The sequence below is a fragment of the Penicillium oxalicum genome, chromosome III (genome assembly GCF_001723175.1).
Source record: "Penicillium oxalicum strain HP7-1 chromosome III, whole genome shotgun sequence".
Taxonomy (NCBI): Eukaryota; Fungi; Ascomycota; class Eurotiomycetes; order Eurotiales; family Aspergillaceae; genus Penicillium; species Penicillium oxalicum.
Genome location: NC_064652.1, coordinates 2,061,161 through 2,080,237, shown reverse-complemented (window position 1 = coordinate 2,080,237; position 19,077 = coordinate 2,061,161). Strand labels below are relative to the sequence as shown.

The following is a 19,077-nucleotide window of genomic DNA, read 5'->3' as shown; positions in this document are numbered from 1 at the left end:
TACTTGAAGCATGACGGTCTTGGCCGAGTCCGGCGTTTTGGATGAATTGTTGTACATCGGGCAGAATGACAGGCAACTTGGCATTTGAAGATTTTGGGTTTCTTTATTCTTCCATACACATACCAACACGGAAACTTTTCTACAAATGCCCAAATTGTGATTCATTTTACGGTTATTCCCACTTTTTTTTTTTTAAAAAAAAAAAGAAGAAGAATGAGGTTGCGATCAGATGCCCGTCGTTTGGGGAGTACCGAAAACTCATTCGGTGGATATCTTTGGGCGTCGCAAGAGTCCTTGCTCGATGAGGGCAATAACTTTAGTCCAGCCTTTTCCTAGCATGCGACGCGTCATTTAAAAACAAGGAATGTTATTTTGTTCAACTGTCATCGCCAGATATATTGGCGTGTTTAAAGTACTTCATCCCGACCCAAGCCACAACTACCCAGACCCACGACATCACGGCCGTCAAGATGATCAAGGCCGGATAATATCCGACGATGGGCAGCGTGGGATCGTCTTCCAGCTCTGGAGGTGCGTATGGGGTCTCGCCCACATCCCAAGCCCAACTCCAAACCTCAAAGCAACTGCCCATCCCCACCACAAATACCAACCAGGTAACAATGAGAATGATCCAACCCCACCACTCTGTCTCCGAATAGTCCCACTTGTCGTCTGCGTTCTTCATCTCCATTGAGTGCGTTGCCAAGGGTGACGATTTACCACGATGCACAGAGCGATAAGGCTCGTTTGAACCAAGCTTTGTGGGCAAGGAGTAGGAGTAATCGGATTGGGTGGAGAAATGTGATCCTGCAGGACCTCCGCCTTTTGAAGAAGATGTACCAACTTGGGCAGCACTTGTTGTGTTGATACGGGGGAAGGAGATCAGCTCCTCATCATCCGTACCAGTCTCTTCACCGCCAATGATATTTTGCGCCGCAAGTCCTTGCCGTCGCCGAGACAGAGAGGGACGAGCCATCATCTTCTGGGACACGTTCGAGCGAAACCAGCTCGGCTGAAGTTCTTCGGGCGGGCAATCGAGGCTCTCGCGGGATTCAAAGCCTGTCGACCCTCGAGCAGTCTGGACTTTTGGAGATCGTTGCGCTTCTGTGACGAATCGAGAGGGTTGTGATTCTGTAGATTTCGATACAGCCCGCCTGTCGCGCGAATCCAGCTTCGTTCCCAGCAAAGCTGTCTTTCGCAAAGAGCCTTTCCGCCGTCGTGTTTTCCGTTGCTGTTGGATCACTGCCGACATTGCCCTCGCACCTGCTGTAGTATCGCTGGCTGAGAATGGCGTGACAGCGGGCGCGTCAATTGCAGTGTCGGGTTCCATCGTCGAAGCACCTGTATGTGATTGCGCAGACTGCGGCTTGGATCGCAAGAAAGAGAGTTTTGAGAGTAAAGACCCTGAAAGACTTCTTTTATGGCCGTTGCTTACGCTGCCAGTTCGCGCGCGACCGGATTGTTCGTTGACAGGTAGGGTCTCCACATTGCTGGTGGTACCATTGTCCATTGGCGAGACAGAAAGCCAAAGCACACCCGCCTCAGCTGCTGGAAAGGTAGTCCTCTGGCATTGGGAACTAGTAGAATAGGCCAGGGGAGTTGACGTTGCAAGCATTCATGGAGTAGGAGAACGTGGAGTCAAAGCGGAGTCCCCCGAATAAAATCAGGGGATCCGCTTTCGTGCCATACAATTCAGGCACAATGCATAGTCCACTGCCTCCTTCATGAAGACAAACGGTTATGCATGCTCGAACGAGAATGATGTCTGGGGCTAATCATTGACACCTCCATTCAAATCCTTGAGAAGAAAATCACTACAAGCATTGATATCTTTGAGATAGTGAAGAAGAAATACAGTCGGTTCCATTAGATACATGTGAGGTTTTCTCCCTGGGTCGAGCGAAGATCATACTACTTTGTCGGTTGACTTAAGGAAATATCCATATTGGGTGGGAGCACCGTTCTCCTACTGGCCTGAGGAGTACCTTTGGATGGCAACCCGAGGAGAAGAGCGTGGCAGTGAAACAAAATAGGGCGTTCCCAGAACTCGAGAATACTGCGTAAGATATCTAGCGAGATATATGCACCTAAACATGCAAAAGAATACTAATAATATGTCTCTAGATCAGATAATCTCTCTCAGGATAAGATCTCGCAGAACGGCAAAGCAAATGGGTATCCATGCGAAGGAGTCAAGAGTCATTAAGGGTGATGAAAGTAAGACTGGCAAAAGAACCACCAGGACATAAGGCAATCATCAAAAAGACGAATGAGACTGGTGTCAGAATACATAACGAGAAGGTGGCTCGAGATTCTGGAGGAGAGGCTAGCCCGTAAAATCAAGCTTTTGGGAGAATTCGAAAGGAAATGGCCGGCCAAGAAATTCGGGAATTTAATTCAAAACAAGGCGGGGAAATTACTCCGCGGGCAGACCAGTTCGCCAATGATATAGCGAGACAGGGTCAAACGAAGACAGAGTTTCACAAGAAATCAACACTTATGTGCTAGAAAAGCCAGGGCAACAAGAAGCCCCCCATGTCGTCGCATACGAAAACATATTCAGAACCAAGATGAAATAAAATCGCTTTTAGTTTTCCAGGACAACCTGCGAACAACGCAGAATTCAAAAGAATAGGCCGCATGATCATGACGAAACGGGTTACCGAAGGACAAGAAGAATTGAAGATAAAAAAGGTGCATGGTGAGATGAGAGCAAAGATCGTACCAACAAAGTGGATTTGGGGTATTCGGTGCAAAACACACAAAATTCCGTTAGAAGACAAAGTGCAGTTTGATCGCTTAATAATCCACTTGAGCAGGCAACTTGGGGTCGGAAACAAAACACAGATTGGAGAAGGGATGGAGCGATTATCGTTGCAGCCAGAACGATGAACATTATCCGAGAGGTCATTTCAGCCTGAGCATATTGGCACCTTGGTATCGCTTGGCGTCCAGACGCAACAAGTTCTTGTTTAGGGATGATGTCCCGTTTTTTCCTCAAGAAAGTTAGAGAAAAGTCTAGACTTGGTAGGCTCCGTTGAAGTTGTGGTTGGACTGATCCCAGTTACCAGACGGGGACATTGGCTGACCACGGCCGAATCCGGCGGCATTACCTTGGGCGTAGCCCTGAGTGGGCATCCCCGGACCACCGAAATTGTTGCCTTGTTGATCCCAGCCTCGACCAGCAGGGGCAGGACCTATGCCTCTTTTGTCAGTGAGAAGAGCTCTGTGGGGTCAAATAGAACGGATGCCATTACCTTGATTCATAGGGTTTGCGGGGCCCCCATACTGAGGGAAGAATCCGGGGCCATTGTTGAAAGGTGGAGCGGCAGCGGCCGCGGCCGCGGCCTGCTGCGGAGGGACGTTGTCGAACTGTCCGGTAGGGGGACGGTCCTTACCCCACTGTGTGGTCATATTTTGGTTAACGGCGACATGAACAAGAAGAATGGAATGAAGTGGGGGGCAAACGTACGCTGCACTTCAACGGACGGCCGTTGACATTGTACCCATTCAGCTGGCAGATAGCCATAGCGGCGTTTTCGTGCGAATCCATCTTGACAAAGGCAAAGCCACGATCCGCCTGCAGGCGGGTCTCAAGCACATAACCGAAGTTCTGGAAGAGAGGCACGAGGTCGTTCTGGGAAGTGTAGGGAGTGAGATTGCCCACGTAGCAGGTGGTCTGCCACTGGGGAGTTTGCTGAACCACCATGTCGTAGCTCTGGATCCCCTGTGTGGGGAAGTGATGATGTCCGAAAGGAGTCGTAGGAGTCATGCCCATGGCGGCCATAGCTTGCTGCTGGGAGATGGAGGGTTGGCCCTTCTGGTTGGCCCAGTTGCATCGAATGGCTCGAGAACCAAGCCACTCTCCATCCATCGCATTCAGGGCTTTATCGGCATCTGCACGGTCTCGGAATGCAACGAAGCCGTAACCCCGCGAGCGGCCAGTCTTCATGTCCCACATCACACGTGCCTCGGAAACGGAGCCGAAGGCCGAGAACGCCTGGGTGAGCACCTCGTCATTCACCTCATTGCTCAAGTCACCCACGAAGATGTGATAGTGATTCGACGTATCTTCCTTGCTGGTGCTGTTGGACTGATAGGCCCAGTTGACGCGGATCTCCTGAAGACGATGCATGGGCGGTTTAGTCACTTTCGCGGGACTTCGAAGATCCAGGAGAAGCGACTCAGGAAACTAGAGGGGTGATGAACTTACCGACTGGTGGATGCGGCGACCATTGAGGGTCTGCATCGCACGTTCGGCGGCGCCAGGGTCATCAAATTCAACAAAGCCATAGTTGGAGCCTTTGCTGTTGAACTGTTGCGACGCCATCAGTGTCTTTGTATTGGAGTATAGAAGGTCTTGGTCAGATCAAAATGGACGGTTCGAGGTGGCTTCGACCACGTAGAATCGCCGAGGTCGGCAGGATTGACGGGAGGCCAGCTGCAATACTGGACGTGGCCTGCTGACAGGACAGTGAGGTTCAGGATTCACTCACATTCTTATCCGGGATGATCTTCACGCTGAGCACGTGGCCAGTTGTCTCAAAGATCTGCTTCAGGATATCCTCCGTGACCCGAGGATCCAGACCGCCCACGTACAGAGCTCGCTTGTTGGGTTCAGGAGCAGCGCGGCGAACATAGCCGCCCGCACTAGTGGGGGACATCATGTTGCCTGACATGGGCGACGAGATGGCGGTAGGGATCGGGTTTGTATTCTGAGGGATGACCACCGGGGGCCGTGCAGGCGGGGCCATATGGGAAGGGTTGGTCTGGCCATTCCCCTGGGCGCCATCGTACTGCGGGTTCTGAGCAGACGCAGCTTGAGGGGCCGATGGCATGGAAGCAGGGGTAGCGACAGAGGCGTTGTCGGCCATGATGAAATCGATGGTTCGAATGGTTGAGATGAGTAGCGACTGATCTCTATGGTTCGAGGATGTATTTCACGGAGCGGGTTCGGCGTCCACGTAGCAATGTCAATGGAGGTCGCTGCAGGATCAAAAACTGGGGATTTCAATGCACCGTTGAAGCCAGGGGTCGCACGTGGACCGGTCTGAAATTAAGCAGACGTTGATCGCGGGGGAAGCTGAGTGGAAAGAAGGGGGGGGGGAAGGGTGGGAGACAATTCCAGTCTTTGAACGGGTCCAAACGAAGAGCGATGTAAGGGCCAACAAATTGGTGGACTGGTCGTTGCAGCCTTCGAATGAGAATCAGACACCAGGAAGAGGATCTGCTGCACTAGAGAATTTTCGCAGATCTCAATCAGACGAGGGTTGCAGGTCGTGGAAGATGGACTACTTCGTCAGACTCATGAACCGCAGGCCTAACTTGTTGAATAGCTGGAGCTGACAAAATGGGGGGAACCCCAGACAAACCAACAAAACTGATCAAGAATCAGAGAGCTGGCTGAGTGAAGCGATGAGCTTGAACAGTCCGAGGAAGGACAGCCGGCTAGAGAAGAATCAAATGAGACGGTGGAGTATAGAAGAAAAGAAACGAAAAACGAAAAGGACGATTGAAAAGATGGGGGGGGGGGAGATGCAAAAGGAGGAAAGTCGACAACAGAGCTGCTCCGAAGGCCAATGGAGATTATTGAGGGTCGGTCCAACAGTACTAGTCTCAAAGGCCAGGTACTACGACAGGCTCCCAAGGCTCCAAAGGCTCGATAGCCGTGGGCCTCTCCGCTCTCAGGTCACTGGGCCAGTCACAGCCCGTTGGGGAAAAGACCAGGAGCAGAATGGAAAATCCGCGATCCCAGATTGGGTTTAGTGTCCCGAACCTCTTCACCTGGCAGGTCGATGGAAGCCAACCGGCAACGGGCAAGCTGGACGCTGTGTGCTCTGTACAACCTCAACCACCCACTCTGCCACCTAACGACCTGGCGCGCGGTCCTGATCTCAACCAGACGTACGGACAACGTGAATCTTTGCCTAATCTGACCAGTCTCGACCTCACGCCTGCCATAATGAACCCCAATCTGAGCTGTCCCGATTCCTTAACCCAGCTTTCCGCTCTCGTAGAGCAAACGGTACATCCCATCCGCTTCGGCAGCACTGGACGGTCTTGCGATCGAGGCGCTTATGCACTGCTAACCAACTTCTCTAGCTCATTGAGACGGGGCGAATGTTTCGGAGGTCCAACGCCTCACCCGCCAGCACTCATGTTCAGCGCTCCGTCCCCACATACTATGACGGCTTCCAGGATGCTTTGGACAATCTTTCCGAGCAAATAGTAAGTGCACCCAGAACGCGGGGAATTTGACGCTTTTACAGCTCGTCCCAATTTCAAGCTCTACGGTCCAGTTGCAACGTGTCTCTTCGACACCATCTTTGTCAGTCGCCAAGTTCTTACGGTCAGTTTTATAGTTCATCGCCAAGGCCTTCTTGGAAAGGGATTACGGAGCGATCAAAACCCGCGAGACAGTACACGTGCCGAATGAAGACGTGTCGATGAGCGAAATCGCTCAAAAGTCCGAGGCAAGCCCAGAGATCCAGCGCCACGAGCCGGTCGATTCCCCGACAAAACCTCTCAAGGTCGAATCTACGGCAGACGAGAACCCACCGGCGACCCTCACTACCCCCGTAGTCGCGGCATCTCACAATGAATCTGACGAACAAAAGATGAAGACGGAAGAAAAAGACCCCGAGCCCGAGCCGACCACGGATCAAACATTCCTTGGGTCCGGTGAAGGCATGAAATTTGACGTTCTTAATGAGGGCGGAGCACACAACTCTTTCGACCTCAACTACGATTTTGGCAACGACGACACTGGCAATCAAGCGTTTCTCTCCGGAACGTCTTTCGGAAATCCCACGCCGAGCGCGGATAAGGGAGGGCCCGGAGTATCATCAAATCACAATCCTGCCGCCCCTACTGGAGGAGGCGCCTTCGACATGGAGTTGGGCAAGACCGATGGCAACCTGAATTCATTCACAGATCCCACCAATGGAATGGACGACATGATTGGGCCAGGAGAGTCAAGTTTTGACGATCTATTTATGGAAAATGACAACATGGGGGGTGGCGGGGGTGATCTCCAGCAATTGGAGGGCAACAGCCTGATGGGAATCAACGAGATGGATGATAGCTGGTTCAGCTAAAGGGGGAATGGATCCATGCAGTGTCACTGACGTAGTCAATCTGGACCTGAGGTGGAAGTTGTGCTCGAGGTCTCGCTCGAAGAACAAGCTCGGAGAGAAGACCCTTGGGAATGATTGCCCGTGATACCCAGCAAACCGAATTAGAGGAAGCAGATATCTCGAATGCAGACGATCTGCAATACGGGGCTCAACCCCGAAAGGAATCATAGATGCACCAGATCGATCTCACCGAGCCCATAATTGTTTCCATCCTAGATAAAACGCCGATGTGGCCTACCCACTCTTGCTTCAACACCTAATTTCCCGGAGATTGCCTCAGCTCGGTCTGCAGCCAAGGTCAGTCGGCCCCGTTTGTGCCCGGCGCCATGCCCCATCGCCGCAAAGTGTGACCCCCTTATCATTCGTCCTCTGCCTCACGGGTCTACCCAAGCGTCAAGTCTGACCAGTGTACAATCTCCTTGCGCCCCCAGGTGAAGTTTGAGCTACACACTTTATTCTAGTCCGCACTCTTTCTCGAAACCAAACAAAGGACGGACCATTCGTTGCTCAGCCCAGCCGCGGGACCAAGGCTCACAGACGATCGCGCAGACAGCCCCCAGGCCCGCGTCACCCTCAGCCTTCCCAAATAAAAGCATGATCATCCATGCCATTCCGCTGTCGTGTAATAGATCGCGCTGTAGCGCTACACGGGGAGAGTTTGACACGCTCAATGAGCGACGGAGACAACACACTTTGCTTCTTTGAATGCATTGGTGTTCCAGCCGGCGCGCGACACGTCGCCTGGGGCCCGGAAATCCAGGTCTCAAAAGTCCATTCTCCAGTGCTCATGTGCTTCAAACTGAGTCATGGAACTTCGCTAGTGTCGGCTAGTGGATGAGACCCATCGATTCGGCTGGATGTTGTCTGGGCGCCTAACGCTCAAAATTTTTCCGAGGATTGAACCCTTTTTTTATGAAACGATGAACAAGAAGGAAAAAAGGATCAAGAAAAAAAAGAGAGAGAGAAATAAATAGAGATCTTGAGGGAAATGCCCGACTAGTATATGGCGGGAGTGGTGGAATACGTATCCCAAGACAGATCGCGGATCTTCCGTCCGATCGATCTGCAAAAGATGACGATTTATTGAAGCCAGAGACAGAATGCTTTTTGATTGTCTGATTATTTTGGCGGCTCGTACTGCGGTATACGGGTCCCGCAAATTGGAGGGTCCAGGGCCAGATGGAATTGCTGATCTGACGTGGGTTCGGTGCTTTCCGATCTCGGGTGGTCGAGACATCCAGATGTGGCTGTGTGCTGCTGTACACCTATCTACTACTGTAATGTGCATCCATTCAATGAGAGACTGCATTATCTGGTCAGATGAGGGAAAGACAGGTGGCTCTTGGCGAAGCGTCACTTGTAACGGAGGTCTGCCGCCTCAACTACTCATAGCAACCCCTTATGTCGACCTGATCAGACACCCTGACGCGCAGAGCCTCCGATGGCAGTAGTCGAAGTTTGTCCGAGGTCGAGGTACCTGGAGATTGATGACGTCGTCATTTTTTTGTCTTTTTGTTTTCCATTTCCGTTTCCCTTTTATTTCTCAATCATAACAATATGGAAAAGACTATGAACAAGTCTCGAGATGTTAAAAGAGCCTTGATTCTCTGAACGATCACAAAGTTCCTCCTGTTCCCTGGTCCACGAGGAATATCATCATCAAAAGTGACGTGGTGCCGGTGAAGGAAGAGAAAAGCATTGAATCAGGGCCACTCAGAGGGTTCACGTTGGAGCGCGTCTCGAATTTTTCCACTCGCGCTCGCAAATACATACATCCTGATGGGCAACTGAACTTGAATTTTTTCTTTGTTTCCAAGCATCATGCTTTTGGGTTTTTTTCTCTCTTTTCCCGTGCGCACAAATGATTAGATCATGTTAGTAGTACACCATCTCGTCCAACAGAGATTTGGTCGTCCGTCGATGCACCAGTCGGATTTTAAAGTTTTCCAAGCAAGATTTCTCAGGACCCAACTAGCTTATTTTAGCTCATCTTCACAGAGATGGTTAGCGGGAAGAACGCGTGGATACCCCCCCGCCTCGCTCTCGGGTGAGCCACCGTTTGGCGTGGAAGTTGGCAATGAGGTCATCGCCAGCTGTCAATCACCCACATGCGCAGTTGATCACCAGTTGTTGTGTGGCACGGACTCAACCCACAAGAGCAGAGCGCTCTGGGTGCCCCAGCCCCTAGTCTGAATTCTCTGGTGCAAAGGGTATGAAAGAAAGGATTCACCTTATACCTTGGCAATGGAAAACGCCCTCGGTCTAATCTTTCGAACCTTGGGCCGTTACACAGTGTCGCGCGTTGGGCCCATGACCAGACATTTACCGGTGGACGCTTCACAGTGATACTTCTGCTGCTGTACATTGGCTTGCCAAAGTAAAATACCCCATCGGTACCTTTTGTATTCTGTGCCATACAAGATTGACCTTGCTAATAATGTAGGTAGAGAGCCTGTCTGGTGCGAAGCACAGTCAACCCAAGCAGCTCGTTCAGGGACAGTGGACCTGTTGCGACGTCGAAATGGAATCTAGAACTCAGGACACCGATTCCGAGGATTCCCCTCAATGTCCAGTGTGACTGTCGACTCGTCTGTAGACTGTCCCCGCTCCGGCAGCTCGGGTGCAAAGATCCCATTCGAAATGAGTGGGCCAGCCTGTGGACGGGGTGGAATCATCGGACGGTCCTGTTCTCACTGCGCAACAGCTACTTCTACTGTACTTGACTGTAATTTAGTAGAAAATTCAACCCCCATTTCAGCATGAAGAAAGTGAAGACTCGGGAACAGAGATACGGGCGTGCTGCAGCAAGGTAGTCAGCCATCTGTGATCTTCCCCCAGGCTGTTTTGACCACACACTCTGTGAATAGTCAGATCTATTGAATGCATGCAGGGCGCATATGATGCAGACGGCGCAGCCTCGGCTTCGACGTGCAGAAAGACAAGTTTTATCTCCGTGTGGTTAGATGGGAGAGTATGTCAAATTTTTGATGATTGGCAGAAGGTTCCCGATACCTCGGAGAACGGCAAGAGAAAGATACGCAAGAAGTGGACGATAAAAGAACACCTCATAGTAAGTAGCCATGCGGGCTTGTGTAAATGTCCTTGGGCTGTCGGGTCCTGTGCTGAGTAGCCAGTGGACCGGCACTCGACCCGGTCTGGGGAAGGGCAACCCTCTTCCACTCGGCATGTCGCCGTCTTGCCGACATTCCGGATCATCCGCATTTCCCGCATCTTGTCGGCACCTTGTCCATATACATGGAGATACAGGCGAAAACATAAGATGACGGGATCAATCAAGATGCGTTGTCCCCAAGGACAGGTTCTCAAATGGAATTGCAGAGTGTCAAAATGCTCCAATTTCCGGTATCGCGCCATGACTGAAATGTCAGTAGAGTTGGGGTGTCTAATGACGGAACGCTACCCCGAGGAAGGTTCGCCACGAGGGGATGCGAGATGGATGGCCAGGCCGATGGATCCGAAATGGATTTAATTACCAGACTCGACCATCTCGGGGCTGAGACTTGATAGAAAAGGAACCTGACGAGCGGGAGGTCGGCAAATCGGCAAACCGGTGTCAAGAGTTTCACTGGTCAGGTTGCGACGTGACCATTTTCTCACACTTGCTGCCGAAGTCTATGAGGCAATTTGATGTTCGAAGAGCTAGATTGACGAATACACCGACCTGATCTATCATACAAACCACAAGGTGGAGGATCCCTGAGGTGACCGACAAGATATGCATATGCCTGAGATGGGTGCTGGTTCATGGGATCCTCACGCCGAAGATCATCCCGTAGAGTAGAAAGACACAAGGATCGATCGCGTCGCCGCCGCCCCGTGTTTGATGAGAGAAGGTTTGCGCGTCCAATTACCTTTTGGTGTATTCCTACCCCACGAACAAGCAGATGGCCATGATCGCCCACGGAAATGCGGCCTGATGGAGATGACGGAGATGGTTGAGATGTTAGGTCGAGGTCACGATGAGTTTGTCATGTGATTATCGGCGTCTGTAGGGAGACCTGTCAACTGGGCCATCCTGGTCACAGTCATGATCGAAGTAGGCAGTCGTCGTCACTAGTTACAACTAGTGCTCACTGCTGCGTGCCCATTGCCCACGAAGAGTACCCAATGGCTCCAGTCCTGAACTTGCATTACTCAGTAACCCGGTCGGTACCTTCTGGTTCCAAATCACCGAGATTCACCTGTGTCCTGTGTTTCCAAGATGACGAGTCGGGATCACAGAGTGCCCTGCTCTGGTCTTCGGAACTAAGAATCGCGGTGCTACTGCCCCTCTCATGCTCGCGACCAGAGTTCATGGGCGAGACATGGTGAAGAGTGTCATCCGTCACGCCTGGACCGGATCGCCGGATACGCAATAGCGGGAAAAAGGACCAGCCCAATCCAATGGCCGCTGGTGTCATGTCATCATCGACCCTCAATCCCCACTCTGGTGGCTTCAGAGGGGCCCGACGAGGCGTTCACAAGCTCCGAGCCCTTTGGTTCCTCCCAAGCGATCCCGTTCTTTCAGTGCCGCGGCCCATGCGACTGGTACTGTCACCAGAGAAGAGAGGGCTGGACGAGTTGGACGAGTGGTTAGGCCTACATACCGCACTGAACGCCGAGTTATACGTCGTGACATTGATCTGAACTTTTATGACCGTATGGGGGTGGACCGATCGATCCTAATGCCGCTTGCTCAGGCTCCTCTTGTGCGGAAATGACCCTTTCATCATGAAGCTAGCCCGCTAGTCAAACAGGTCGCAGAATCGGGCGTCTAGCGCCCTGAACTATTTTGATTCACCTATTTCCGGGCACGAACCATCCGTCTCCCTCTCTGCCGTTCTCTCTGCTCTCTCTGCCTCTCTTTTTTTGGGGTAGGATCTTCGACATCGGATACGACGATTCTTCTGTGACAGGGGCCAATCTCCGTCGAACAAGCCCCGAAACGACGCCACATTATGGAGTCCAGACCAAGCATCCTGTAATACGCCCATCTACTCCTACTCTCCACACAGGACCGAGTCTCCATTCTCGTTCTTCACCACTTGACAAAGGTACAGCAGTGGACTACTACTACCGTAGTAATTACTACACTCACAAAATCACTTGTTCAGTCCTCGACAAAACTTGCAGCCCCTACTCCTCCTGCCTGCAGAGTGAACTACCACCAAAAAACCAAAGTCACGACTCTCCTCCTCTTTCAAGTAAGCCGACCAAGCCGCTTTTGCAAAGCCTCCATTGGCAGCGTGTGGAAAGCCATTACCGTTGAGCCAATCCGACGGATCACTGGGCTCGATCTGCACCGCGGATGATCACGGCCGGCAAACCCGTGCTATGAAGTCAGTGCCCCCCGAGGTTTTAGCGTTGACTCCATCTTTTTCCTACAAAGATCGGTGTGCTCCTTGCGTGACCTCGCATTGAAGGGGTAACCGAGTGGAAATTACCCCCCCTCTCCTCTCCATACAAAAAAAGAAATAAGCAGTCGGGACTACCAAAAGGAAGAGGGACTGAAGATCAAAAGAATAGGAGATCCTGAGACACCTGCAAGGATTATAAAATCAATTGAAATTCAGTGAGACCCTGGGTAAGTCTTGCTTGGTGTTTCCTTTCTTTGTGCTTCGCAGAGTATTCGTTTGATTGTTACACTCATTCCCCTCCCCGCGTTTTCGAATCATCTTTTGAATGCGACGGGCGGACGAGCACACCGAAGCCGACAACGTGATCGCAAGAGACCAAACGAAAGACCAGAAGAAAAAGAAAAGCGGCGAATGCGACGCTCGAGTCGATATTTCGACGATTTTTTTTTCTTCTTTTGCTTCGGGCCTGGCAGCACGGCGCTCTCTCCTCTCCCCTCTAGACCCTGCCCGCTCTGGGATCACTTCAGTCGTCCCCGGATTCGGTCTCTAGGGTGCCCGTCGCCCTCACCATGATGATGATGGTCGCTCATTTTCTCCCCGCGCAGATCCCATCGCGATCCAACTCCCTGACTACCGACCAACCATTCGATCTCCCACGGCCTCTCTGGGTTTCCGCTCTCACCCGTGTTGGATCGGCACAACGGCGAACGGTGCACCCGAAAGCGACCGTCAAAGAGCGATCGTCCCCCAAAGCAAAGCCTTCGAGCCGTCGCACCACCCTCATCAGAAAGCTGGCTGGTCCACGGGAAAACGCGAAGCGGTTTCTTCGCCTACGCTCCGCGGGAGTCAATACACCCACGCCAACGTCAACGCCGGCGCCTCCGCCAGCGCCACAACCCCGTCTGAATCCCCGCCGAACCGGACCCCGCCCGGTGTCGGAAGTGATTCTGCCCTCACCACGCTCGAGGGAAGCTCCGCGGTTTTACGAAGAAGGCGATATGCGCCCCGATCCTACACCCATGACGGGGGATCTCCTATCGCGAGCGCTTCCGGAGCGCACAGCTGCCCCCTTAGAGAGCACAGCACCGTTTGTGCCACTTCCCAACGAAAAGATCGTCGCCACAGGGAGCGGTCTCACGGTGGGCATCAGCCTGACGGAGCCGGTTCTCTATCTCCAGGGCTATGACCAACATGATCCCACTACTAAAAAGTCGGCCATCCTCCGAGGCCAACTGCACTTGAAAGTGACCAAATGTGTGAAGATCAAGAAGATCTCGATTTGCTTCCGGGGTCATGCGCAGACAGACTGGCCAGATGGTAGGTTTGCACTCGGGCTCTCACAGACGACTGGGTCGACATGAACATTGCAACCAGGTCCCGCTAACACGAGCACAACAGGCATCCCCCCGAAGAAAATCCATTTCCACGATAAGAAGGACCTGTTCACCCACGGCGTGGTCTATTTCAACCATGGCGACACGGCACTGATGCAGAACGACTACGGTGCGCACTTTTACCAACACGCGAAGCTCGGATCTCCCACGCCCGGGAAAGAAGGAGTGCACGCCACGACACGGGAATTATTATCCAAGAGTGGATCGAACACGTCGCTGAGTCTGCTGACCGCGAAAGATGCCATGCGACTCTCCATTCAGAGCAGCCGGGGTCATTCACGAAGCTTCAGCCGAAACGAGGCACCAGTCACCTCTCAAACGCCCCCGCAGCGTAACTACCGCATGTTCCCCGTGGGTGATTATCTGTACAGCTTTGAGTTCCCCATCGACGGCTCACTGCCGGAAACCATCAAGACTGATTTGGGCTTTGTGCGCTATGACCTGGAGGCCATTGTCGAGCGGTCAGGCGCGTTTCGGCCCAACTTGTTTGGATCGCTGGAGATCCCCGTCATTCGCACCCCGGCAGAAGGCTCGCTTGAGCAAGTTGAACCCATCGCGATTTCGCGCAATTGGGAGGATCAGCTGCACTATGATATCGTCATCTCCGGCAAATCGTTCCCGCTGGGCTCGCAGATTCCCATTGCGTTCAAATTGACCCCCTTAGCCAAAGTCGAATGTCACCGCATCAAGGTTTACGTGACGGAGAATGTCCAACACTGGACGGCCGACAAGACAGTACATCGGCTGCAGCCAGCAAAGAAAGTACTTTTATTTGAAAAGCGTGCCGAGTCGGTGAGTACGAGTACCTACCCGGGCAGCTCCATGCGGGTGACTGCGGGAGGCGGCATCGATTGGGATCACCGTGAAGCCGCCGCACGTGGCGAAGAGATCGTGGATCGGGGTCGAACCAATTTACTGGGCAACTTGAACTCCGAGGTTGGTGTGGGACCCACGGAAATGGAGTTTAACGTGCAGCTGCCCAGTTGTCACGAAATGAGAGGCCGTGACGAATCGCAGCGTCTGCACTTTGATACGACGTATGAAAATATCCAGATCAATCACTGGATCAAGGTATGTCTTGCTGCTCTCAACCCGGACTGCCATCCCGGGCCGGATGTGATGCGACAGTGCTGACCATAGGCCTCCCCTCCACCTAGATTGTCCTGCGTTTGTCCAAAGTGGATGAGCGTGACCCCGGCAAGCGTAGACATTTTGAAATCTCCATCGACTCGCCCTTCCACATCCTCTCCTGCAAAGCCACGCAGAACAACATCTTCCTTCCAGCCTACACCCGTCCAGCAGCGGACCCAGCGCCGCAGGCGCAGGAATACGAGTGTGGATGTCCTGGTGCGCCACCGACAACGCGTGAAACCAACTACATTCAGACCATATCGGATCGCGAAGACTCCGCCTCGAGTCTCCAGCGGCCGAATTCCATTCCACCCGTGTCGCGCAGCTTCACCAATGGCTCCGGTGGTCTTGCTCGTCCTCCTCAAGCTCACCTTGCCCATCAACCCAGCGTTGATCGGGAAGCGCCCCGTCCCATGCATCTCGTGCGCGCCCCGTCCTTTGCACCCCCGGCCTTTGAGGATGTCCCACCACCTCCACCGTTAGTGACTCCGCCCCCGGAGTACACTAGCATTGTGGGCGACAACGACCGCGAAGCGGTGCTTGAGGATTATTTTGCACGCTTGTCCTACTACGAAGATCAGGATGACGATCGGGGTCTGGGACGCGTCGATGTCCCCCTCACTCCGGGGAGACGAGTCAACCGCAGCATGGATGTTCCGCGCGAGTGGGTGCGTCTCGAGGATTTCTCAGCACCGTCATAGTGCTTTTCGAGAATTACGGTGGGGAGGGCCGCATCCCACCATCCCTTTCCCTTGATGACTTGACGATACTGCCGTCATGAAGTCCATGACGTTTGTTTCTTTTTTGGATTTGGAAAAAAGGGGGGCTGGCGATCTTTGATGATTATTTTTTTATATGGTTTTGGGAACCTTTTGTCTTCTTGTGGGATTATAGGTTTAGTCTTCCACCTTTTTCACTATGGTCCGCTTTCCTGAGGATCTTTTGTTTCATCCTTTTTATTTTTTTCTCTCTCTCTCTCTCGTGTTCCCGCCTGATTGCACATCTGCGCTCTGCGGTTTCAGAGATTTTCCCTGGCTGGGCTGGGACGATCTGGTGGGGATGTCTGGAACGGGGTTCTGGAGCTGGCGGGTTGGAATTTGATTCTGCATTTTCACCACCGGCTTTCTCTGCATGGATTTGTCTTGATTGTTTGGACTGCGGTGTTGGTTTATTTCGCGATGGGACTGTTTTCGTTGGCGACGCTTTGAACCTTGGCCCATCGGCGCCACGACTTATTGAGGTACATGTTTTCATTGGTTGATCTCAAAACCGTCCACTCCAGCCAAATGTAGTTTCTGATGATAAGGTAGACATGCCAGGAGTGGACTGGCCTTTGCAATTGCGCACTCCGCCATCCCACTTGGATCCTTTTCTTCGTCATTTCCACGGTTTGAGAACAACCTCTGGCTGCCTGGCCCTTTAGTCTTTTCCACCGGGCCATGGCCGTAATTGCCAAGTCCTAATAGGTTTCCTCAACCAGACATCCGACGATCCTATTTGACGATTCCTTTAGCGGCGCGGTCAATCATGATCTACAGCTCGCTTTCAGATCCAACCCCGTTGCCCTTGGCGTCGATCATTACAGTCATTGATAAGTGATCGGTTCACAAGGGGGGAGAGCCAGCCGCGGCGCATGGAACTGCCTTTTCGGGTCTAGATTCCTTTCCCCGTATTCCGTTGCCGGGGTCCGTTCGATAAGAAGAGCCCATTCGGCATGAACGTCTCTCGGCCTTTGGTCATACATACTTTCCCCTCCTCTCATCCGAGCATACTGTCGCTGAAGACGTGTTGGAAAATTCTCATTCCAGTCGCTCGGCTTTTCGATCACGTCCAATCCCTTCCGCCTCCGCTTTTGCCTGTGTCCGAGTCCGACACCGTGTTCGGCAGGTAGTAGGTTTCCGGTCACGCTGAAAGTGGACCCGAGTGAGAACCCGAATCGACGCACGGCAACTCTTGAAGACCGTCGTCGTGACTCGTGAGCGACCTGCGCCTGTTTGAGCGACTACCCAGGTCTTGTACCCTTTGCTTTTACTCTTGTGATCTTGTCGCAAGGTCAAGCACGGAATTGCACATCGAGATTGTGGATGACAGGATGGCGATTGAAGTTGTTTCGTTGACCGAGGCGGATATCCCGGGGACTGTTGAGGTCATTCAACAAGCCTTTGCTGACGACCCCTACTTCAATTGGGTCTTTGATAAATCCTCGGTATGTGTGAATATATATCTCGTTCTGTGGTTCAAAAGATGCCCATACTAGGTCTCCGGGGGAGAAAAAAAAAAGGAAACGAGAAGCATGAGCATGAGCATGACGCTTTACCAGTTCCAATATATTAACCTATCTGTCTCTCTGGGGCAACGTGGTCGTTTTGGCCGGACGTTCCATCACCAGAGAGATTCCCCGAGTTGATCTAGTTCAACCCTCAGAGAAACTATGACTCATTAGCGGCCCGATGCCGCTGGGGCATCAATAATGCTATCTTTCAAGTCGCCAAAGACACCGACAGCGCTTCGCCCTCTATCCTGGGTGTATCATGCTGGTTGGCTCCGCAGCAAGCCGCCAAGCCCGAATCCTGGTTCTCGTGTTATCAATCCTGGCTTCTGTCCTTTCGCCAGCTTCTCACCAACATTCGCCATGGCGGCCGGGGCGGTCTTCGCACGAATCGATACTGGATTTGGAAAGACCGTCAACAGGAAGCGCAGGCATCGATCTGGGATGATCCTCGGGGGTATTACTTCTGCAACATCGTGGCGGTGAGCCCCAGGGCGCAAGGCCAGGGAGTGGGGAGAATGCTCTTTGAGGCTGTCACGAAAGAGGCCGACAGGGACGGGATGAAATGTTATCTGGAGAGTTCCAAGAAGGAACCCAATGTGAAGATTTACGAGAAGATGGGATTTGAAATGAAAAAGGAAATGGTGTGTCGGGATGGCGATGATGTTTGCATGGTATGTGATGGCTTTCCGAGGCGGTTTGCCTTGCTCTCTTCTTGTCCCTCACTTTTGGGGGAAAACCCATCGAGCCTGCTAACTCGGGAAATGACCGGCACGCGTAGATTTATTGTATGGTGCGTGAGCCAAAGTCAGGGCAATGAAAGTTGTACACAAACAAGTATTGGCCTATTGAATGCTCTGAAAAGCATGGACGGCTTTTCATCGTCATCAAAATACATAACATCTCGGACAGCCTACATACTCACTTTGCCCATTGTGTCCAATGCTTATCAAGTAGATTGCTTCCAGCTTATCGGGGCTCTTTTCCCTCATTTCCACATAAGAGATATATATTCATCGACACTCCCAACCCCTCAAGAACAAACCATTTGTTTGGACGACAGTGGACAAATAGTCACCGATGAACCCGCCAAAAAAGAAAATAGGAAAAAACCAAAACAAAACAGAAAGATCGCTACGCTAACTACCTCAAACTAGAGCATGATCTTAAAATTCCAACACCTACCCCCACGATAGGTCGTCTTCCACACCACCAACCGGGATCCAGACCATCTACCTAAGCAACCCACCAAACCTTCCCATTATTGGAATCTCGGACACTTTTTTTTCTCTAGTCCAATTCTGAAGAGTTCTGAACCCAATGATGTAATATGGAGAGTCTCTCAGAATCCCCTGTGACCGGATAGTAATCACATGTCAAGGTCCATCCCTGACAAGTGCCCGCTAACTCCACAAACGGGCAGTCTCCCTCCCCGGGACGGATGGGAATTCTATTGGGATGAGGACCGGTACGAATCTGAATAGCTGGCGCCAACGGGGAAGGTAAGGTTGGTGTTGGTCGGTGCGTTGGTGTGTTGGATGCTTTTTTTTTCTTTTTGTTGTATTTGTAGGCAAAGATTGCTTTTTTGTTGAAAGTGATCCATCGCAATCAGGTTTTGTATATAGAAATGGATGTAATATACGGTCTTGCGGAATGCCTTGCTGGGACAAGAATAGAAATAAAAGAAGAAAAAAAAGAAAAGAGAGGACGGTGCTCAATTTGACTGTTGATCTTCGATCTAGAGCGAGTCAAACAGGCGATTCATTTAGATTTTGGCTGATTGGGTAGTC

At 52.0% G+C, this 19,077-nt stretch overlaps 6 protein-coding genes across 6 annotated transcripts; 3 read left to right on the top strand and 3 right to left on the bottom strand.

The window, feature by feature from the left end:
* Positions 1-376: 376 nt before the first annotated feature.
* On the bottom strand, positions 377-1,510 carry POX_c04179 (uncharacterized protein; the record flags this gene model as incomplete). The annotated part of the gene is made up of 1 exon (XM_050113063.1): positions 377-1,510. One exon carries the CDS (start codon positions 1,508-1,510, stop codon positions 377-379), a length of 1,134 nt encoding a protein of 377 aa, XP_049970619.1.
* A 1,508-nt stretch (positions 1,511-3,018) lies between these two features.
* On the bottom strand, positions 3,019-4,874 carry POX_c04178 (Oligouridylate-binding protein 1; the record flags this gene model as incomplete). The annotated part of the gene is made up of 5 exons (XM_050113062.1): positions 3,019-3,197; positions 3,258-3,402; positions 3,473-4,120; positions 4,214-4,315; positions 4,497-4,874. The coding sequence occupies 5 exons, from the start codon at positions 4,872-4,874 to the stop codon at positions 3,019-3,021; spliced, it is 1,452 nt and encodes a 483-aa protein (XP_049970618.1).
* Positions 4,875-5,734: 860 nt separating this feature from the next.
* POX_c04177 (uncharacterized protein) lies at positions 5,735-7,097 on the top strand (the record flags this gene model as incomplete). The annotated part of the gene is made up of 3 exons (XM_050113061.1): positions 5,735-6,025; positions 6,103-6,228; positions 6,363-7,097. 3 exons carry the CDS (start codon positions 5,735-5,737, stop codon positions 7,095-7,097), a joined length of 1,152 nt encoding a protein of 383 aa, XP_049970617.1.
* A 5,965-nt stretch (positions 7,098-13,062) lies between these two features.
* Positions 13,063-15,719, top strand: POX_c04176 (uncharacterized protein; the record flags this gene model as incomplete). Its single annotated transcript, XM_050113060.1, has 3 exons — positions 13,063-13,810; positions 13,868-14,958; positions 15,045-15,719. 3 exons carry the CDS (start codon positions 13,063-13,065, stop codon positions 15,717-15,719), a joined length of 2,514 nt encoding a protein of 837 aa, XP_049970616.1.
* A 255-nt stretch (positions 15,720-15,974) lies between these two features.
* On the bottom strand, positions 15,975-16,238 carry POX_c04175 (uncharacterized protein; the record flags this gene model as incomplete). The annotated part of the gene is made up of 1 exon (XM_050113059.1): positions 15,975-16,238. The coding sequence occupies one exon, from the start codon at positions 16,236-16,238 to the stop codon at positions 15,975-15,977; it is 264 nt and encodes an 87-aa protein (XP_049970615.1).
* An 872-nt stretch (positions 16,239-17,110) lies between these two features.
* POX_c04174 (uncharacterized protein) lies at positions 17,111-18,483 on the top strand (the record flags this gene model as incomplete). Its single annotated transcript, XM_050113058.1, has 3 exons — positions 17,111-17,224; positions 17,431-17,961; positions 18,445-18,483. The coding sequence occupies 3 exons, from the start codon at positions 17,111-17,113 to the stop codon at positions 18,481-18,483; spliced, it is 684 nt and encodes a 227-aa protein (XP_049970614.1).
* Positions 18,484-19,077: the final 594 nt, after the last annotated feature.